General features: G+C 40.4%; 1 protein-coding gene across 4 annotated transcripts in view; it reads left to right on the forward strand.

Moving 5' to 3' along the window:
• Positions 1–21750, forward strand: part of LOC115223485 (protein EFR3 homolog A) — a 145309-nt gene that overhangs the window by 60367 nt on the left and 63192 nt on the right. For all 4 annotated transcript variants that reach the window (XM_036512595.1, XM_036512596.1, XM_036512592.1 and 1 more), the window contains 5 exons: positions 2498–2574; positions 9676–9806; positions 10600–10750; positions 12991–13112; positions 20073–20210. In XM_036512595.1, the coding sequence (XP_036368488.1) occupies positions 2498–2574; positions 9676–9806; positions 10600–10750; positions 12991–13112; positions 20073–20210 (619 nt within the window). The remainder of the gene's footprint in view (positions 1–2497; positions 2575–9675; positions 9807–10599; positions 10751–12990; positions 13113–20072; positions 20211–21750) is intronic.

The following is a 21750-nucleotide window of genomic DNA, read 5'->3' on the forward strand; positions in this document are numbered from 1 at the left end:
CCCCCCAGTGCGAAACTGGTACTTTATTTATCGACCCCGAAAGGATGAAAGGCAAAGTCGACCTCGGCGGAATTTGAACTCAGAACGTAACGACAGACGAAATGCCGCTAAGAATTTCGCCCGGCACGCTAATGAGTCTGCCAGCTCACCACCTTAACTCATATTAGAACCTCATATTACCAAACATATACGTGTGATGTGTGTATGTCTTCATGCCTGTCCCCTACCACTGCTTGACAACTAGTGGTGGTATGTTTACGTTTTTGTAACTTAGCAGTTTGGCAAATGAAAACCAATAGAACAGATATTAGGCTCAGCTGAAAAATAAGTACTGGGGTCCATTATTTCTGCAATAAAATTCAAGGTGGTGCCCCAGCATGACCACAGTCTAATGGCTGAAACAAGTAAAAGATAAGAGGAGTGGCTGCGTGGTAAGTAGCTTGCTTACCAACCACATGGTTGCAGGTTCAGTTCCACTGTGTGGCACCTTGGGCAAGTGCCTTCTGTTATAGCCTTGGGCCGACCAAAGCCTTGTGAGCGGATTTGGTAGGCGGAAACTGAAAGAAGCCTGTCGTATATATGTGTGTGTGTGTGTGTGTGTATACGTATGTATGTATATGTTTGTATGTCTGTGTTTGTTCTTCCAGCTTCACTTGACAACCGATGCTGGTGTGTTTACGTCCCTGTAACTTAGCAGTTTGGCAAAAGAGACCGATAGAATAAGTATTGGGCTTACAAAGAATAAGTCCTGGGATCGATTTGCTCGACTAAAGGCGGTGCTCCAGCATGGCCACAGTCACATGACTGAAACAAGTAAAAGAATATACATGTTTGCTTACACACACACACACACACACACTATGTTTCTAATACCCTCAGTCGTATTTTAGGACGGTTGTGGTTTTCCTTTTTTGGTACACATTGCTTACCGCCGTCTATATTAATTATACGTATATATTTATATATATATTTATCCATGTATACACATGTGTCACTGTACACCGGCCACCCACCAAACATACATACACCCATGCCTACGCACATAATTAGTCTACAATATAATTATCTTTCAAATCAGCCCATGGCAATATTTATTTGATAATGGGTTTAAAAACCATCACGTGGCTATTTGCATCTTACCTTTTGGTATTTTGATTTGATTGAGAAATCTCCACCTTTACTATCGTACTGACAATAATAACCTTAGTCAAATTATACTCTTTACTCTTTTACTTGTTTCAGTCATTTGACTGCGGCCATGCTGGAGCACCGCCTTTAGTCGAGGAAATCGACCCTGGGACTTATTCTTTGTAAGCCCAGTACTTATTCTATCGGTCTCTTTTGCCGAACCGCTAAGTGATGGGGACGTAAACACACCAGCATCGGTTGTCAAGCAATGCTAGGGGGACAAATACAGACACACAAACATATACACACACACATACATATATATATATATATATATATATATATATAACATATATATATATATATATATATATATAGATATATATATATATATATATATAATATATATATATATATATACGACAGGCTTCTTTCAGTTTCCGTCTACCAAATCCACTCACAAGGCATTGGTCGGCCTGGGGCTATAGCAGAAGCCACTTGCGCAAGATGCCACGCAGTGGGACTGAACCCGGAACCATGTGGTTGGTATGCAAGCTACTTACCACACAGCCACTCCTGCGCCTTATTATCTCAAGTTATTTTATTAAAACTTCCTTTATTTTTTTTTTACTAACCTTATTTCTGTAGAGGCACGTGGCTTAGTGGTTAGGGTGTTAGCATCATGATCGTAAGATTGTGGTTTCGATTCCTGGACCGCGCGACACGTTGTGTTCTTGAGCAAAACACTTCATTTCACGTTGTTCCAGTCCACTCAGCTGGCAAAAATGAGTGACACTGCGATGGACTGGCGTCCTGTCCAGCTGGGGAACACATACGCCATTTAAACTGGGAAACCAGGCCCATGAGCCTGGCTAGGCTTTAAAAGGGCGCATTTTTTGTGGAGGTGCATGGCTTAGTGGTTAGGGTGTCAGCATCATGATCGTAAGATTGTGGTTTTGATTCCTGGACCGTGCAACGCGTTGTGTTCTTGAGCAAAACACTTCATTTCACATTGCTCCAGTTCACTCAGCTGGCAAAAATGAGTAATGGTGTGATGGACTGGCGTCCCATCCAGTTGGGGAACACATGCGCCATTTAAACCGGGAAACCGGGCCCTTGAGCTAGGCTATGCCTTAAAAGGGCACATTTATTAAAAAAAAAAAAGAACCTTATTTCTAACGAAAATACACCCCTTTTTCCTTTTTACTCTGATTTGCAACACAACCAAGAATTATGAATTTAAAATATTTCCTTTTCTTGATTATGCTTCCAAAATGTAATGAATTAAACAATTAAGAGTTTTCTTTTTTCTTTTTAAAGTTATGCATGTGTTTCACCTGTTATTCTTGTTCCTTTCTTGTTCCTTCAGGTAGCTGCTTCTGTTGTGTGGCTTTGAAACCTCGCTATAAAAGATTAGTGGATAATATATTTCCCACCGATCCACAGGTCAGTAGCTTATTACTATTATTATTATTATTGTTATTATTATAATTATGTGGCATGCTGGCAGAATTGGGCAAGACTTCTGCCCACCCCCAAAAACCACCCTTTTTAAAGACTTTTTTTTTTTTCGACACAAACCCTCCCCTTTTCAGTTATGGGGAATACGAATCTCCAAAAGAATTGGCATTTCTAAATTACCACACCACCACCCCCATTTCCTTCATTTTGAACGTTTTTCAGAATTTTTTTTCTCAAACTATGCAGAAAAATACGGAGATCATGATTCTGAAACAAAATTTCCAAAAATCTTTGTAACAAATTTTTTTTTTAAGAATTTTTTTTCTTTTCTAAATATGCAGAAAAATATGGACATCAGGATTCGGACAAAAATTTCAAAACATTTCTGTACTTACGGTTATGGTGTTAGGGTTTTAGGGTTAGTGTTGCGGAAAAAAGTCAAAATTGAAGAAGTTGGGGTGGGGATCCACAATGCTCAATTTTGGCAATTTTCTGGAAGTGCACCCCCTAAGCAAGTTTCGTGGAAGCACACCCTCCAAGCAAGCTTTGTGGAAGCGCACCCTGCAAGCAAGCTTTGTGGAAGCGCACCCTCCGAGGAAGCTTCATGGAAGCGCACCCTCCAAGGAAGCTTCATGCAAGCGCACCCTCCAAGGAAGCTTCATGCAAGCACACCCTCCAAGGAAGCTTCATGGAAGCGCACCCTCCAAGGAAGCTTCATGGAAGCGCATCCTCCAAGGAAGTTTCATAGAAGCGCACACACCAAGCAAGTTTCATGGAAGCGCACCCTCTAAGCAAGTTTCATGGAAGAGCACCCTCCAAGCAAGCTTTGTGGAGCGACCCTCCAAGGGACGTTAGAAGCGCACCCCGTAAGCAAGTTTAAGTGCACCCTAAAAGCAAGTTTCATGGAAGCGCACCCCGTAAGCAAGTTTCATGGAAGTGCACCCTATAAGCAAGTTTCATGGAAGTGCACCCTATAAGCAAGTTTCATGGAAGCGCACCCTCCAAGCAAGCTTTGTGGAAGCGCACCCTCCAAGGAAGCTTCATGGAAGCGCACCCCGTAAGCAAGTTTCATGGAAGTGCACCCTCCAAGCAAGCTTTGTGGAAGCGCACCCTGCAAGCAAGCTTTGTGGAAGCGCACCCTCCGAGGAAGCTTCATGGAAGCGCACCCTCCAAGGAAGCTTCATGCAAGCGCACCCTCCAAGGAAGTTTCATGGAAGTGCACCCTCCAAGGAAGTTTCATGGAAGTGCACCCTCCAAGGAAGCTTCATGGAAGCGCATCCTCCAAGGAAGTTTCATAGAAGCGCACCCACCAAGCAAGTTTCATGGAAGCGCACCCTCCAAGCAAGCTTTGTGGAAGCGCACCCTCCAAGGAAGCTTCATGGAAGCGCACCCCGTAAGCAAGTTTCATGGAAGTGCACCCTATAAGCAAGTTTCATGGAAGCGCACCCTCCAAGCAAGCTTTGTGGAAGTGCACCCTCCAAGGAAGCTTCATGGAAGCGCACCCCGTAAGCAAGTTTCATGGAAGTGCAACCTCCAAGCAAGTTTCGTCCAAGCACACCCTCTAAGCAAGTTTCATGGGAAGTGCACCCTCCAAGCAAGTTTCGTGCAAGCGCACCCCCTAAGCAAGTTTCATGGAAGTGCACCCTCTAAGCAAGTTTCGTCCAAGCACACCCTCTAAGCAAGTTTCATGGGAAGTGCACCCTCCAAGCAAGTTTCGTGCAAGCACACCCCCTAAGCAAGTTTCATGGAAGTGCACCCTCTAAGCAAGTTTCATGGGAAGTGCACCCTCCAAGCAAGTTTCGTGCAAGTGCACCCCCTAAGCAAGTTTCATGGAAGCGCACCCTCTAAGCAAGTTTCGTGGAAGCGCATCCTCCAAGCAAGCTTTGTGGAAGCGCACCCTCCAAGCAAGTTTCATGGAAGCGCACCCTCTAAGCAAGTTTCGTGGAAGCGCATCCTCCAAGCAAGCTTTGTGGAAGTGCACCCTCTAAGCAAGTTTCATGGGAAGTGCACCCTCCAAGCAAGTTTCGTGCAAGTGCACCCCCTAAGCAAGTTTCATGGAAGCGCACCCTCTAAGCAAGTTTCGTGGAAGCGCATCCTCCAAGCAAGCTTTGTGGAAGCGCACCCAATAAGCAAGTTTCGTGGAAGCACACCGTCCAAGCAAGCTTTGTGGAAGTGCACCCACCAAGCAAGTTTCGTGCAAGCGCACCCTCTTGTAATATTTTTCCCATGTTCACATTTCAATAATTGGTTTAGTTACTAAAGAACATGCAGCTCAGGTAGCAACTCACAATAAGCCAACAGAATCCTGTGTTAATGGATTACCTACCCTTGTCAACATATATGTTTTAACCTTGTACCCACCTTGCAGAAGCTGACCTGCTGTGCTCTTGATTAACCCTTTAGCATTCCATCTGGCTATATCCAGCTAAAATATTTAACTTGTTTCATATTGAAACTGGCCAGATCTGGTCTCTCACACCTACCATACAATGTCATTCTAAAAATAAACAACATAGGCGTAGGAGTGGCTGTGTGGTAAGTAGCTTGGTTACGAACCACATGATTCCGGTTCAGACCCACTGCGTGGCACCTTGGGCAAGTGTCTTCTACTATAGCCTCGGGCTGACCAAAGCCTTGTGAGTGGATTTGGTAGACGGAAACTGAAAGAAGCCCGTCGTATATATATGTATATATATATGTGTGTGTGCGTGTTTGTCTGTGTTTGTCCCCCCCCCCAACATCACTTGACAACTGTTGCTGGTGTGTTTACGTCCCCGTTACTTAGCGGTTCGGCCAAAAGGAGACCGATAAAATAAGTACTGGGCTTACAAAGAATAAGTCCTGGGGTCGATTTGATCGACTAAAGGCGGTGCTCCAGCATGGCCACAGTCACATGACTGAAACAAGTAAAAGAGTAAAAGAGAGAGAGTAACCATATCTTCCAAATCTTGAAGCATCAAGGTACTCTGTTTCATGTTGAAACTGGCCAGATCTGGTCTCTCACACCTACCATAAAATGTCATTCTAAAAATGAACAACCATATCTTCCAAATCTTGAAACATCAAGGTACTCTGTTTTATGTTGCAACTGGCCACCTCTGGCCTCTCACCTCAACCCTACACCATCATTCTAAAACTAAGCAATTACATCATTGAAATCTGTAAGCTATAAAGATAATGCACGATTAATTCAGAAACAATATTGTAGTTGTGATACCCGTAACGGTGGTACGTTGGGCCTCACAGAGGCAATGACAAAAGACTGAGACCTCTGAGATATGCTGTGACTGCGAAGACCCAACAAATGAAGTGAGTTCAAGGCTCACAGGATGGCCTAGGGTGACCCACAGTGCTTGAGGAAACCTATTGCGTCAAGTACATCAACATCAAAATAAAAATCAAATGGAAATTGTAGTTGTGATACCTGTGCCGGTGGCATGTAAAAAGCATCATTCGAACGTGGCTGATGCCAGCGCCGCCTGACTGGCGTCTGTGTTGGTGACATGTAAAAAGCACCAACTGATCGTGGCCGTATGCCAGCCTCCTCTGGCCCCTGTGCTGGTGGCACTTAAAAAGCACCCACTACACTCGCGGAGTGGTTGACGTTAGGAAGGGCATCCAGCTGTAGAAACACTGCCAGATGAGACTGGAGCCTGGCGCAGCCTACTGGCTTCCCAGAACCCGGTTGAACCATCCAGCCCATGCTAGCATGGAAAACTGACATTAAATGATGATGATGATGATGATTACATTCGACAGCATAAGTTGAATACGAAAAGGTTAAATGTGCTCTTCTGGGAAAGTTTCCCTTCAAACATTCCTTAAACAATCTAAGTATATAACTCGAAAACCCCACAATTTTTCTACCCACTACTGAACAACAGTAGTACAAGCAAAGAATACTTCCTGCAGTTCTTGGAAGCAATCATCTGCTTACACATATACTCAAAGCTCTGGCTCACATGTATGATAGTCCCAAGTTCAGTCCCATTGCATGGCACCTGGGGCCAATATCTTCTGTTCTAACCTTGGGCTGACCAAAGCTTTGCGAATGAATTTGGTAGATGGAAAATGAAAGAAATCCCTATTGTGTGTGTGATCGTCATCATCATGTAGCATCTGTTTTTCATACTGGCACGGGTTAGATAGTTTCACTGGAACTGGTAAGCCAGAAAGTTGTATCTGGTTCCAGTCTGTTTTTCCTTGGTTTGTATGGCTGGATGCCCTTCCTAACACCAACCACTCCAAGACTATAGCAGGTGCCTTTTACATGTCATGTATGTGTGTATGTATTGTTTCCTATACGTTTGTGTTTCCTTGGCATGACATTGCATGATAGTTGTGCAATAATTGCCTCCATCAAGCAAGCAGTGACATTCATTTCTAATATTTTGTGAGAGCATGTCTGGCCATGGGGGAATATTACTTAGCTTGGAATCAGGTAAAGGTTGGCGACATGAAGGACATTCAGCCATAGAAAACCTGTCTGACCCATGCAAGCATGGAAAAGTGGATGTTAAAATGATGATGATGATGACTGTAATGTCCTAGTGTTCTTTGGACTTTGTTGGTTTTGTATTACTCCCACTCAGGCACTCCTATTATTTTGTTTAAGGTGGCGAGCTGGCAGAAACGTTAGCATGCCTGGCGAAATGCGTAGCCGTATTTCGTCTGTTGTTACGTTCCGAGTCCAAATTCTGCCGAGGTCGATTCTACCTTTCATCCTTTCGGGGTCGATAAATTAAGTACCAGTTACGCACTGGGGTCGATGTAATCGACTTAATCCCTTTGTCTGTCCTTGTTTGTCCCCTCTGTGTTTAGCCCCTTGTGGGTAGTAAAGAAATAATTATTTTGTTAAACTCCTTTGATACCAACCCATGTGAGACCATTCCTGGTTCTATGGCAGAATCTTCTTGTGTTAAAGTGACCTAAATTAAAACCGTCCATCAAAATTCTAGATTTATGCAATCTGAGAATGCACCAGCTTAATAATGACAAAAGTTATTTTACAAAATTCTTTGTTATTTTCAAAATTAATTAGATTGTGCAGTGCACAGAAACATTGTCTGCTTCTCTGATTCTAGCACACAGGGTCAAGCTGAGACTGGAGGAAGAAGCAGTGCCCATGGCCTTCACAGGTCCTTCAAAAATAGGGAGACAGAAATTGAAGCCATTAATGTTAAACTTAAACTGCAAATTAATGCCTGCAGGAAAGACACAAGCAGGGAAGAGATTCCAGGGAGTTGGCATTCTGGGGAGGATGGACAAGTAATCATGGTGCCAAGGGGTTTAACATTTTTGCTGCCATATTTCTATGCTCTTGTGGCAAAATTCGAAACCATCATCATCATCAATATTATAATTATCATTATTGTTAAGGCAGCAAGCTGGCAGAAACGCTAGCATGCTAGACGAAATGCTTAGCGGTATTTCATCTATCTTTATGTTCTGAGTTCAAATTCTGCCAAGGTCATCTTTGCCTTTCATCCTTTTGAGGTTGATGAATTAAGTACCAGTTGCATACTGGTGTCGATGTAATCGACTAGCCCCCTTCCCCCAAATTTCAGGCCCTGTGCCTATTGTAGAAAGGATTATTATTATTATTATTCCCTTTGGAAATATATGAACAACATAAGGTCCTACATTACTTACGACATGATGCCACTATCTGCTAGAAATAGCAACCAAATCTCTCTCAAATTACACCCTACATCTTAAAAAGTGGGAGATGGAGTGCATTTGAGTTTCCATATTTAGGGCTGACCTGTGGTTAAACAACTAGAACATAAGGGTACAAGCCAACTAGGGTGCTGCTATGCATTCATTCACTTTACTAGAAATAGCAACCAAGTTTCCTTCAACATACCCACTGCCATTTTGGAAAAAAAAAAATAAAAGAAACACATTTGATATGTTTTAAAATGGGGAGGATGGTCACTGGTGGAATACCTATTTCTTTACTACCCACAAGGGGCTAAAGACAGAGAGGACAAAGAAGGACAGACAAATGGATTAAGTCGATTACATCGACCCCAGTGCGTAACTGGTACTTATTTAATCGACCCCGAAAGGATGAAAGGCAAAGTTGACCTCGGCAGAATTTGAACTCAGAACGTAACGACAGACAAAATACCTATTTCTTTATTACCCACAAGGGGCTAAACACAGAGAAGACAAACAAGGACAGACAAACGGATTAAGTCGATTACATCAACTCCAGTGCATAACTGGTACTTATTTAATCGACCCCGAAAGGATGAAAGGCAAAGTCGACCATGGCGGAATTTGAACTCAGAACGTAGCGGCAAATGAAATACGGCTACGCATTTCGCCCGGCGTGCTAACGATTCCGCCAGCTCACCGCCTTAACCAGCTCGATCATAGAGCTGCTTATGCAGACGAAGAATGACTCATTCGATGATGTAGTCCTAGATACATTATGTCAAAATAGAAATCATGCCTTGAGTACCTTTGATTACAGATCTGCTTACCCTTGGTTGACTAGAGCTAAACAGCCTACATAAGGCCTTGTTCTTAGTTAACACAACCTGTTATTAATGACATTAAAGTGATCATAATCATTATTATTAGCAGCAGTACCACCACCACCACCACCACCATCATCACTATTATTCAGCTAATCCAGGTAGTGTTCTTCTAATATCAAACTTAAGAGCATTAGCAGGTTTAACCTATCTTTCTCTCACTTATGTCTTTTTCTTTCTTTTTGTCTATATCTGTCTCTGACATTCTGTTATTCTTTCATTCAATAATTTTTTTTGTTCACTTATTCTCATCGTCATCGTCATCCTCTAACATCCATTTTCCATGCTGGCATAGATCGGACAGTAGTATTTCACCCATCATTATGTTCCAAGTTCAAATTCTGCCGAGGTCAACTTTACCGTTCATCCTTTCGGGGGGGTAGATTAAATAAGTACCAGTTGAGTACAGGGATCGATACAATTGACCATTCCCCACCCTGAAATCTCAGACTTTGTGCTCATAGTAGAGAGAATTATCATCGTCATTATCGTCATTTATTATTATTCGTTTGACATTTTGTTTTTATTGATTTATTTCCAGGATGGCTTGGTTAAAAGCAATATGGAAAAACTGTTATTTTATGCCCTCAGTACACCTGAAAAGTTGGACCGAATTGGAGAGTATCTGGCACAGCGTGTTAACAGAGATATTCATCGACATCGACGAATAGGGTAAGGATAAAAACGTCTTGCATTTGGCTTGTTGAACCCCAGGTCTGCCTTAATGGTACAGGCCTATTATAATAGGTCTGCCTTAATGCTATGGACCTATTATAATAGGTCTGCCTTAATGGTACAGGCCTATTATAGTAGGTCTGCCTTAATGCTATGGACCTATTATAATAGGTCTGCCTTAATGGTATACACCTATTATAATAGGTCTGCCTTAATGGTATAGACCTATTATAATAAGTCTGCCTTAATGGTATAGACCTATTGTAATAAGTCTGCCTTAATGGTATAGACCTATTGTAATAAGTCTGCCTTAATGGTATAGACCTATTGTAATAAGTCTGCCTTAATGGTATAGACCTATTGTAATAAGTCTGCCTTAATGGTATACACCTATTATAATAGGTCTGCCTTAATGGTATACACCTATTATAATAGGTCTGCATTAATGGTATACACCTATTATAATAGCTCTGCCTTAATGGTATGGATCTATTATAATAGGTCTGCCTTAATGGTATAGAACTTTTATAAGTCTGCCTTAATGGTATACAACTATTATAATAAGTCTGCCTTAATGGTATAGACCTATTATAATAGGTCTGCTTTAATGGTATACACCTATTATAATAGGTCTGCCTTAATGGTATAGACCTATTATAAGAACTTCCAGGTATGACAGTATCAACTTTTTTTTGTATTTTAAGACTATTGATGAATATTTTTTTTACTTTTGTTGATAAATTACTGCTTTCTTTAATTCTGTTTTTTTTTTTTTTATATATATTTTCAGATTTGTCTTCCTTGCAATGGATGCCTTAGACCAGCTTCTAGTGGCCTGCCATGCTCAAGCCATTAATTTATTTGTGGAGAGCTATCTTAAGATGGTGCAGAAGTTGCTCGAGTACGACAACGTGGACCTGCAGATTCTTGCCACATCTTCAGTAAGTGTCGCTCAAATTATTCCAAGACGGGTGCAGCTGCAGCAGCTCGGTAAGATGCTGGCTTTCCAAACACATAATTTCGGTTTCAGTCCCATTGCATGGCAAATGTTTTCTACACCAGCTCTGGGTCATGTGAGTGGATGTGGGAAAACAGAAACTGAAACTGAAAGAAGCTCATTTGCATATGTATATACTCTTTTACTCTTTTTTACTTGTTTCAGTCATTTGACTGCGGCCATGCTGGAGCACCGCCTTTAGTCGAGCAAATTGACCCCCGGTACTTATTCTTTTGTAAGCCCAGTACTTATTCTATCGGTCTCTTTTGCCGAACCGCTAAGTGACGGGGACATAAGCACACCAGCATCAGTTGTCAAGCAATGCTAGCGGGACAAACACAGACACACATACACGCACACACATATATATATACATATATACGACGGGCTTCTTTCAGTTTCCGTCTACCAAATCCACTCACAAGGCATTGGTCGGCCCGGGGCTATAGCAGAAGACACTTGCCCAAGATGCCACACAGTGGGACTGAACCCGGAACCATGTGGTTGGTTAGCAAGCTACTTACCACACAGCCACTCCTGCGCCTATATATTATTATTGAGTGAGAGAGCAGTGCATGCCATCAAAGTAACACTAGGGTACAAATATACGAGGTCCAGTATACCCATCGTGACCTACCTGTCTGATAAGGGCATACCAGGTACATGAATCACAACCATATGTGCGCAATATGGTGACCTTGTATCAAGATAAATTGTGCATGACCTTGAATGTGCATGGCCTTGAAGGTGCATGGCCTTGAAGATGCATGGCCTTGAAGGTGCATGGCCTTGAATGTGCATGGCCTTGAAGGTACATGACCTTGAAGGTGCATGGCCTTGAAGGTACATGACCTTGAAGGTGCATGGCCTTGAAGGTGCATGGCCTTGAAGGTGAATGGCCTTGAAGGTGCATGGCCTTGAAGATGCATGACCTTGAATGTGCATGGCCTTGAAGGTACATGACCTTGAAGGTACATGACCTTGCAGGTGCATGACCTTGCAGGTGCATGACCTTGCAGGTGCATGACCTTGAAGGTGCATGACTTTGCAGTTAGAATTTTCTTCAGGTCAAGTAGCCCATCTTGCTCGAAAGGTCTCCCTAAGGATGATGACCGAAACACCCATGTTTCCGGAGGTGAATTATCCAAACCCCAAAGAATTCCTCCCAACACATGGCTATGATGCTCCTCCACTTCTCCTGTTCACGGTCAGAGATGCACATATTGTCTGCCACTAAGGGACATGCTCAACTGGTTATGGTCAAACATCTGACGAGCAACTCTGTGGTACTGGGCATTGCTGCTGTTATTCTTTTAGCAGAGTAATAGTAGTAACCTGTTGTTAGAACTTATTCTATGAATGCTTCAGAGAAAAGCATTACTTGAGTATAGAGCGTAATATGAGATTATATATACATCCATCATATATATATATATATATATATATATATATATATGTATGTATAAGGATGAAAAGGAACACATGAGTTGATATATATGAAAAATCAAGTCAGGATAGAAAATGCTAAACTGATTTTATAAAGAACATTTCAGTACCGGTTTCGGTCATTGAGACCTTTTCAACTGTAACAATTAAGTAATTAAATTTAGAAAAATTAAAAGAAAAGTTTTTTTAAAAGAATATTTGTATAGTGTTCAAATACAAGTGGCATTTTCCTTGTTTCAACCATTCTCTGTCTCTAACGACCTCAAACCCACAAGAGTAAACAAGAGAGACAGAGAAAGGCACCTATATACATAGGTGCAAGTATGGCCGTGTGGTAAGAAGTCTACTTCCCAACCATATGGTTCCAGGTTCAGTCCCACTCAGTGGTACTTTGGGCAAGTGTTTTGGATTGATCAAAGCCAAGTGAGTGGATTTGGTAGATGGAAACTGAAGGAAGCCCGTTATATATATATATACATCTGTGTGTGTGTGTGTGTCTTTGTGTATGTGCTTGTCCCCACCACCATTTGACAACCGGTGTTTGTTTGTTTATGTCCCTGTAAGTTAGCAATATGATAAGTATAAGGGTTGACAAATTCTTCAAGGTGATGCTCCAGCATTGACTGTAGTCTAATGACTGAAACGAGACAAAAAAAAGTGTGTGTGTGTGTGTTTCTTTTGACATCACGTGGTAATTGTAAAATGGCGTCTGAATATTTTTCTTTCTCTTTTTACCAGTTTGTAAAATTTACCAACATAGAGGAAGATACACCATCATACCATCGTCGTTACGATTTCTTTGTGTCACGCTTTAGTGCCATGTGTCATTGTGATGAAGTTTCCGAAAGTGACCGACTCAAGTATGTGTTGCGTTGCAAAAACGCGAGAAATGGATCTCTTTTTACAATCTGTGAATTTTCTGTTTTGCCTTCACCTGTACTTTGTGCATTTTCAGTTATATATATATATATATATATATATATATATATATATATATATATATATATATAGTAGCAGTATCGCCCGGCGTTGCTCGGTTTGTAAGGGAAATAACTATAAAGCATTTTTAGAGAGTTATAGCCAAAAAATAGGAAAAAAAATGATGGTAAATTTTTTTTTGATAGTTAAAAAGGTCGAGTTGCGTCCCCTAGACCATCTGTGGTTTGTGTTTCTGATTGTCGACCCCCATGTCGAATTTATCGATCTTTTTCAGAACTGGGGGAACTTTTCAAAATTTTCGCTGCGTTAGTTTTGAATTATGACATTGGGCTATGTGTGTGTCAAGTTTCATCAGAATCGGTTGAAAGCCGTGGCCAAAAAATAGCAAAAAAATGGGGGAAAAAATGATGGTAAATTTTTTTTTGATAGTTAAAAAGGTCGAGTTGCGTCCCCTAGACCATCTGTGGTTTGTGTTTCTGATTGTCGACCCCATGGTCGAATTTATCGATCTTTTTCAGACCTGGGGAACTTTTCAAAATTTTCGCTGCGTTAGTTTTGAATTATGACATTGGGCTGTGTGTGTGTCAAGTTTCATCAGAATTGGTTGAAAGCTGTGGTCAGAGTGAGGGTACAACCAAACAGACACACAGAAACACACACAGACAAACTGCCATTTATATAGAGAGAGATTATATTAAATTAGAGATAAAACCACTATTAGGCAAATCAAACAGTGAAAATCATAAGCCAATACATAGAAATAAAATTAATTAAAAAATATAAAATATAAAAGTCCAATTAAAATATTTAAATTAAAGTTAAAATTTTAAAAAATTATCTAAATTATTAGGTTGTCCCAAAAGTTCGTAAACACTTGCGAAAATTGAATTTTTACTCGCCAAGTACTAACAAAAACAACAAAAATTATTCCTCAAAATAAAGACCATTATTTTCCAAGACTTTCTACGAACTTTTGGGACAACCTTATAATAAATTAAACTTATAAATTTTAAATATATATTATATATATATATATATATATATATTTATTATTATTTTATTTATTTTTTTTATTTTTATTTTTTTATTTTTATTTTTATTTTTTAAAATATTTTTTTTTTTAATTTTAAACTATCAAAAAGTATTAAAAGTTTAATACAAGATAAAAAGTAAAATACAAATAAGAAAATGGAGAAACAGTTTAGTTGGCTCATCAGCTTTCGGATATTAGAATGTTGACCTATTTATTTATTTATTTAACAAAAATGAGAACCTTAATAACTTTCATATATACATTATAATTCAATACATATAAAATAAGAATACAATTATAAAAATCTTCATATAAATTAAAGAAATCATTAAAATCACTTACAGCTGTTTCAGCCTGTGGAAAAGTTATATATATATATATATTATATAGAGGGTACTATTATTCATAGGTACCGCACGCTAGGAGGGACTTTTACAGTCAAAACTACTAAAATAAACAAATTATACCGAATGCAAAACTTCAAAGCAAGTAATTTAAAAACAGAATTTAGTTACATATTAGTTACAGAATTTAGTTACATATTAGTTACATTCTATGCTCTTCAGTGCAACGAACTCAAGACATGTAAGAAAAAACACATCACATACCCGACAACCAACCGTAGAATTCGCCGCAACATGTACGAATGTTTATCTTTACATATCTATGAAAATGGCGGGCTTTTTTGCAATGCATTTCGGTAACAACTTGCCTACTCAGAAGAAAAATATATATATATATATATATATATATATATATATATGTATTCACACACACACACATACATCCATACATACAGTGTATATACATAAATATATATCATCATCATCATCATACGTCCATTTTCCATGCTGGAATAAGTTGGACGGTTTGACAGAAACTGACCAGCTGAATGGCAGTTCAGGCTTCATCTGTTCAGGTGTGGTTTCTATGGCTGGATGCCCTTCATAATGCCACACACACACAAACATACATATATACACACACACACACACACACACACACACATGTATAGGTACCACTTTAGCATACAGTCTACCTGGCCATTTACACTTTAGTACGGTCAGGTCATCTCACAGCGTCGACTATAGATGCTGCAGTAGACCTCACACTGAAATAGTGCCCTCATCATCACGATGATGATGATGATGATGATGATATGTACACTTCATTATCAAAGCTGCAAAGACATCACAAAAAAAAACTGCAACTCAGAGTTTTACATTTCCGTTCGTTGGACATCTATGATTCTGAATCACAACTGTCTGACGTATGGGAACGTGAAACTCAGAGTAGCATATTTTTTTGTGATATTTTAGCAGCTTTAATAATAAAGCATATTACTCTACCTCTGGTATTCGAGTACTATTTCTTCCCACCTTGTTTCACATTTATGTGCTTACTCTATATATATATATATTATTAAATTAGAGACAAAACCACTATTATGCAAATCAAACAAAGAAAGACTTAAGCCAATATATAAAATAATTTATTAAATAGATTTAATTAAATTTGCATAATAGTGGTTTTGTCTCTAATTTAATATAATATAATATTTTACTATAAAATTGGATTCAATCCTAAATCTGATTTTTCCTGTAAATTTGGATTTATTCCCTAATATTTATTATATATATATATATATATATATATTAATAAATAAATTAAGGGTAGCGAAAAATTCCAGAAAAAAAATCTCCGCTACAGCGTCCAGCGAGAAAGAAAAGATAGTCAAAGACTATATAATATACATTCAAAAATATAAGGAATGGCCATAATAGAACATCGACTCACTAAAAGAGCAGCCAAACTCAAACGCTTAAGTTGTAATCTGAAATTGAAGAGAAATATAAACGTTTTACCCCTTTCATCTCTGGACTATTGCATAGTTCGGCAAACTTGGTAAACAAATTAATTAAATTAAATTAAATTATTTACAACTGGCATGCCTCGTCAGCAGAGAAACCAAGGATGAGTATATATCCACGAGGCGATGGTAAGGAAGCCTCCAGTCTATATGCTTTAAATTTTCAAAATCTACCGCAACGTTTTTATTTCTCTTTCAATTTCAGAATTACAACTATTAGCGGTTTGAGTTTGGCTGCTCTTTCTAGTGAGTCGAATGTCCTATTATGGCCATTCCTTATATTTTTGAATTGTATATATATATATATGTATATATATATAAGCAATAATAAATCTCTGAACAAGGTATAAACAGTAGCTGCACGACAATGTGAAGTATATTTGCCACTTAAATATGGCTAACCACTAAGGGTGGATGCTACTGTAGCTTGTAGCCCCAGGGGAACATCTTCTCCAGCTGGCTATTTCCACACTTTCTGTGCCCTATCGGTATTTACAAAGGGAAGCCATCCTTCCCATCGTCGACCTTAGTGGTTAGCCACATTTAAGTGGCAAATATACTTCACACACACACACACACATATATATATATATATACAGACACACACATATATATACATATATATATATATATATACATACATACATATATATACATACATACATATATATATACATATATATATATATATACACATATATATACATACATATTATATATATAAATATACATACATACAATATTATATACATAATACAATATATACATAAAAATATATATATACATACATATATATATACATATATATATATACATACATATATACATACATATACATACATACATATATATATACATACATAATCTATATACATCATCATCATCATCATCATCATCATTTAGCGTCCGTTTTCATGCTAGCATGGGTTGGACGGTTCAACTGGGGTTGGGGAGCCCGAAGGCTGCACCAGGCAGTCAGATCTGGCAGGTTTCTACAGCTGGATGCCCTTCCTAACGCCCAACCATCCGAGAGTGTAGTGGGTGATTTATGTGCCACCGACACAGGTGCCAGACGAGGCTGGCGAACGGCCACGCTCGGATGGTGTTTTTATGTGCCACCGACACAGGTGCCAGACGAGGCTGGCAGACGGCCATGCTCGGATGGTGTTTTTATGTGCACCGACACAGGTGCCAGACGAGGCTGGCAGACGGCCACGCTCGGATGGTGTTTTTATGTGCCACCGACACAGGTGCCAGATGAGGCTGGCAGGTGCCAGACGAGGCTGGCAGACGGCACGCTCGGATGGTGTTTTTATGTGCCACCGACACAGGTGCCAGATGAGGCTGGCGGACGGCCACGATCGGATGTTGTTTGTTACGTCCCCAAAGCACGGAGGCCAGTCTATGCGGTACTGGCTACGGCCACGTTCGGATGATTTTCTTGTGTGCCCCGGCACTGGTACCACAAAAAGACAAATTCCATTTATGCTCATCTATTTTGATTTGTTTGATTTGATTTGATTTTCACTTGCCTCAACAGGTCTCACAAGTGTCACAAGAAGGAAGGTATGCACAGGTGGACTGTCTACGTCGCCGGGTCTTCGGATGGTGTCTTTATGTGCCACCGACACAGGTGCCAGATGTGGCTGGCGAACGGCCACGATCGGATGGTTTTCTTGTGTGCCACCGGTACTGGAACCACAAAGATACAAATTCCATTGATGTTCATCTATTTTGATTTGGTTTGATTTTCACTTGCCTCAACAGGTCTTCACAAGTGTCACGGTGTCACACACTTGCTCAACAGTTCTCCACAAGTGTCACACACTTGCCTCTGCATCAAGGTCTTCACAAAGTGTCAACAATTGCCTCTGCTCAACAGGTCTTCACAAGTGTCATAAGAGGGAAGGTATGCACAGGTGGACTGACTACGTCGAGGGTCTTTGGATGGTGTTTTTATGTGCCACCGACACAGGTGCCAGGTGAGGCTGGCGAACGGCCACGATCAGATGGTGTTTGTTGTGCCCACAGCACGGAGGCCAGTCGATGCGGTACCAGCTACGGCCACTTCGGATGGTTTTCTTGTGTGCCACCGGTACTGGAACCACAAAGATACAAATTCCATTGATATTCATCTATTTTGATTTGGTTTGATTTTCACTTGCCTCAACAGGTCTTCACAAGTGTCACAAACTTGCCTCAACAGGTCTTCACAAGTGTCATAAGAGGGAAGGTATGCACAGGTGGATGACTACGTCGCCGGGTCTTCGGATGGTGTTTATGTGCCACCGGTCACAGGTGCCAGATGAGGCTGGCGAACGGCCACGATCGGATGGGTTTGTTGTGCCCACAGCACGGAGGCAGTCGATTGCTGGTGCGGTACTGGTTACGGCCACGTTTGGGTGGTTTTCTTGTGGCCAACGGCACTGGTACCAAAAAGAATACAATTCCACTGATGTTCATCTATTTTGATTTGTTTTTGATTTGATTTGATTTTCACTTGCCTCAAAAGGACATCTCATACTCCATAAGTGTCACAAGAAGGAAGGTATGCACAGGACTGACTACGTCCCAGGTCGGGGCCACGGGTTATGGCCTGACTGTCTTGCCGGGTCTTCTCATGCACAGCATACTTCCATAGGTCTCGGTCTCTAGACATTTCCTTAGTGAGACCTAAAGTTCGAAGGTCGTGCTTCACACCTCGTCCCAGGTTTTCCTGGGTCTACCTCTTCCACAGGTTCCCTCCACTGCTAGGTGTGTAGCACTTTGCACACAACTATCTTCAGCCTTCTTGTCACATGACCATACCAGCGCAGCCGTTCTCTCGTGCACGCCACACAACTGACGCTTCTAGGTTCAGCTTCTCTCAGGAACTTACACTCTGACGATTATGAACACTGACATTACCACATCCATCGGAGCATACTGGCTTCATTTCTTGCGAGCTTACGCATATCTCAGCAGTCACGGCCCATGTTTCACTACCATGTAGCATGGCTGTACGTACAAATGCATCATAACAGTCTCCTTTTACTCTGAGCGAGAGGCCTTTTGTCCCAGCAGGGGTAAGGGTAAGAGCTCTCTAAACTTTGCCAGGCTATTCTTACTCTAGCAGTTACACTTTCAGCACACCCACCCGCTACTGACTTGGTCTCCTAGGTAGCGGAAGCTATCAACTACTTCTAGTTTGTCTCCCTGGAAGTGGCAGAAGTTGGCCTCTGCATATTTCCAGTGTTTATTGCTCCTGAGATTTGCCACAGACAAAAACTATTTTCCTAGTTAGCCTTCCTTTTGACATTGCTGCACCTCTTATGTGTCCATAGCTTACACTTGGTGCATCTTATAGAGTTTCTACCTACACCTTTTTTACAGATCGAGCAGGGCCATCTACCTGAAGGCGTTGTGATTGATCTACCTTCCTACTTATTAGAACTTTGGTTTTGGCTAGGTGATTCTAAGGCCCTTCGATTCTAATCCTTGTTTCCACACCGGAACTTCTCCTCCAGTTCTGATAGTGACTCAGCAATTAGAGCAAGGTCATCAGCATAGAGGAGCTCCAGGGCAACCTGTCTTGAATTCTCCGTTATTGCCCTGGAGGACTTGATAAATAGGAGGGACTGAGGACTGAACCTTGGTGGACCCCAACCTCTACCCGGAATTCTTCACTGTACTCGTTATATACACATATATATATATACATACATACATATAGATATATACATACATATATATACATACATATATATATATATATATCATCATATATATATTATATCTTATATACATACCTATATATATTATATGTATACATACATATATATAGATATATATATATATACATATACATACATATATATATGTATATGTATGTTAAACAATGATAATACATACATTTATACATGCACGCGCATACACACTTGTTTGTATGTATGTATGTATGTATATAAGCAATGAATGTCTGTCTCTCCATTATTGCAGGATCCGCACAGCAGGTCTGCGAGGCATCCAAGGAGTTGTACGTAAAACAGTTAGTGACGAGTTGCAAGTCAACATATGGGAGAGCGTACACATGGACAAAATAGTTCCATCACTGCTGTACAACATGCATGATCCAAGGTAGGTACCACCCTCATGCCTTCTCTCTAATATCCCCCCCCCCGTAGCCCTTTCGTTAGAGTCTTTTGTTATTCGGAGACGAGCTCTCCTTGTGTCTCTCTGCCTTCAACAAGGTGGAACTGTTTGCTGTACAGGACCTACTTCTTTGATATCCTTCTTTGATATCCTTCTTTGATATCCTTCTTTGATATCCTCTTTGATATCCTCTTTGATATCCTTCTTTGATATCCTTCTTTGATATCCTCTTAGATATCCTTCTTTGATATCCTTCTTTGATATCCTTCTTTGATATCCTTCTTTGATATCCTCTTAGATATCCTTCTTTGATATCCTTCTTTGATATCCTCTTAGATATCCTTCTTTGATATCCTCTTAGATATCCTCTTAGATATCCTTCTTTGATATCCTTCTTTGATATCCTCTTTGATATCCTTCTTTGATATCCTCTTAGATATCCTTCTTTGATATCCTTCTTTGATATCCTTCTTTGATATCCTTCTTTGATATCCTTCTTTGATATCCTTCTTTGATATCCTTCTTTGATATCCTTCTTTGATATCCTCTTTGATATCCTCTTTGATATCCTCTTTGATATTCTCTTTGATATCCTTCTTTGATATCCTCTTTGATATCCTTCTTTGATATCCTTCTTTGATATCCTCTTTGATATCCTCTTTGATATCCTTCTTTGATATCCTCTTTGATATCCTTCTTTGATATCCTCTTAGATATCCTTCTTTGATATCCTTCTTTGATATCCTTCTTTGATATCCTCTTTGATATCCTCTTTGATATCCTCTTTGATATCCTCTTTGATATCCTTCTTTGATATCCTTCTTTGATATCCTCTTTGATATCCTTCTTTGATATCCTCTTTGATATCCTCTTTGATATCCTGCCAGCCTCGCCTGGCCCTCGTGCCGGTGGCACATAAAAAGCACCATCCGTTCGTGGCCGTTTGCCAGCTCTGTCTGGCACCAGTGCGGGTGGCACGTAAAAAGCACCCACTACACTCATGGAGTGGTTGGCGTTAGGAAGGGCATCCAGCCGTAGAAACACTGCCAGATTTGACTGGGCCTGATGAAGCCTTCTGGCTTCACAGACCCCAGTAGAACCGTCCAACCCATGCTAGCATGGAAAACGGACGCTAAACGATGATGATGATGATTAGCAAGCAAAATATTTTGTCAGATTTAATGAAGCCGTAGACCTGACCAATGATGTGGGTCAAAGTAAAAGCCAGTTGTTTACCTTGAATATACTTCTTGTACGTTGTAGATTATTCGGATCCTTTCGGTTTGAACGGCAGTTTTTACTAGTGGTGTCATATGAAATTGTCACCCATAATTATGACCCTAGTATCGGTCTATTGCATTTCAATCTGTTTTAGCGTTATTTGGAGACGAGCTCTCCTTGTGTCTCTGCCTTCAACAAGGTGGAACTGTTTGTTGTACAGGACCTACTTCTTTGATATCCTCTTAGCAAGCAAAATATTTTGTCAGATTTAATGAAGCCGTAGACCTGACCAATGATGTGGGTC

The sequence above is a fragment of the Octopus sinensis genome, linkage group LG23 (assembly GCF_006345805.1).
Source record: "Octopus sinensis linkage group LG23, ASM634580v1, whole genome shotgun sequence".
NCBI classification, from domain to species: Eukaryota; Metazoa; Mollusca; class Cephalopoda; order Octopoda; family Octopodidae; genus Octopus; species Octopus sinensis.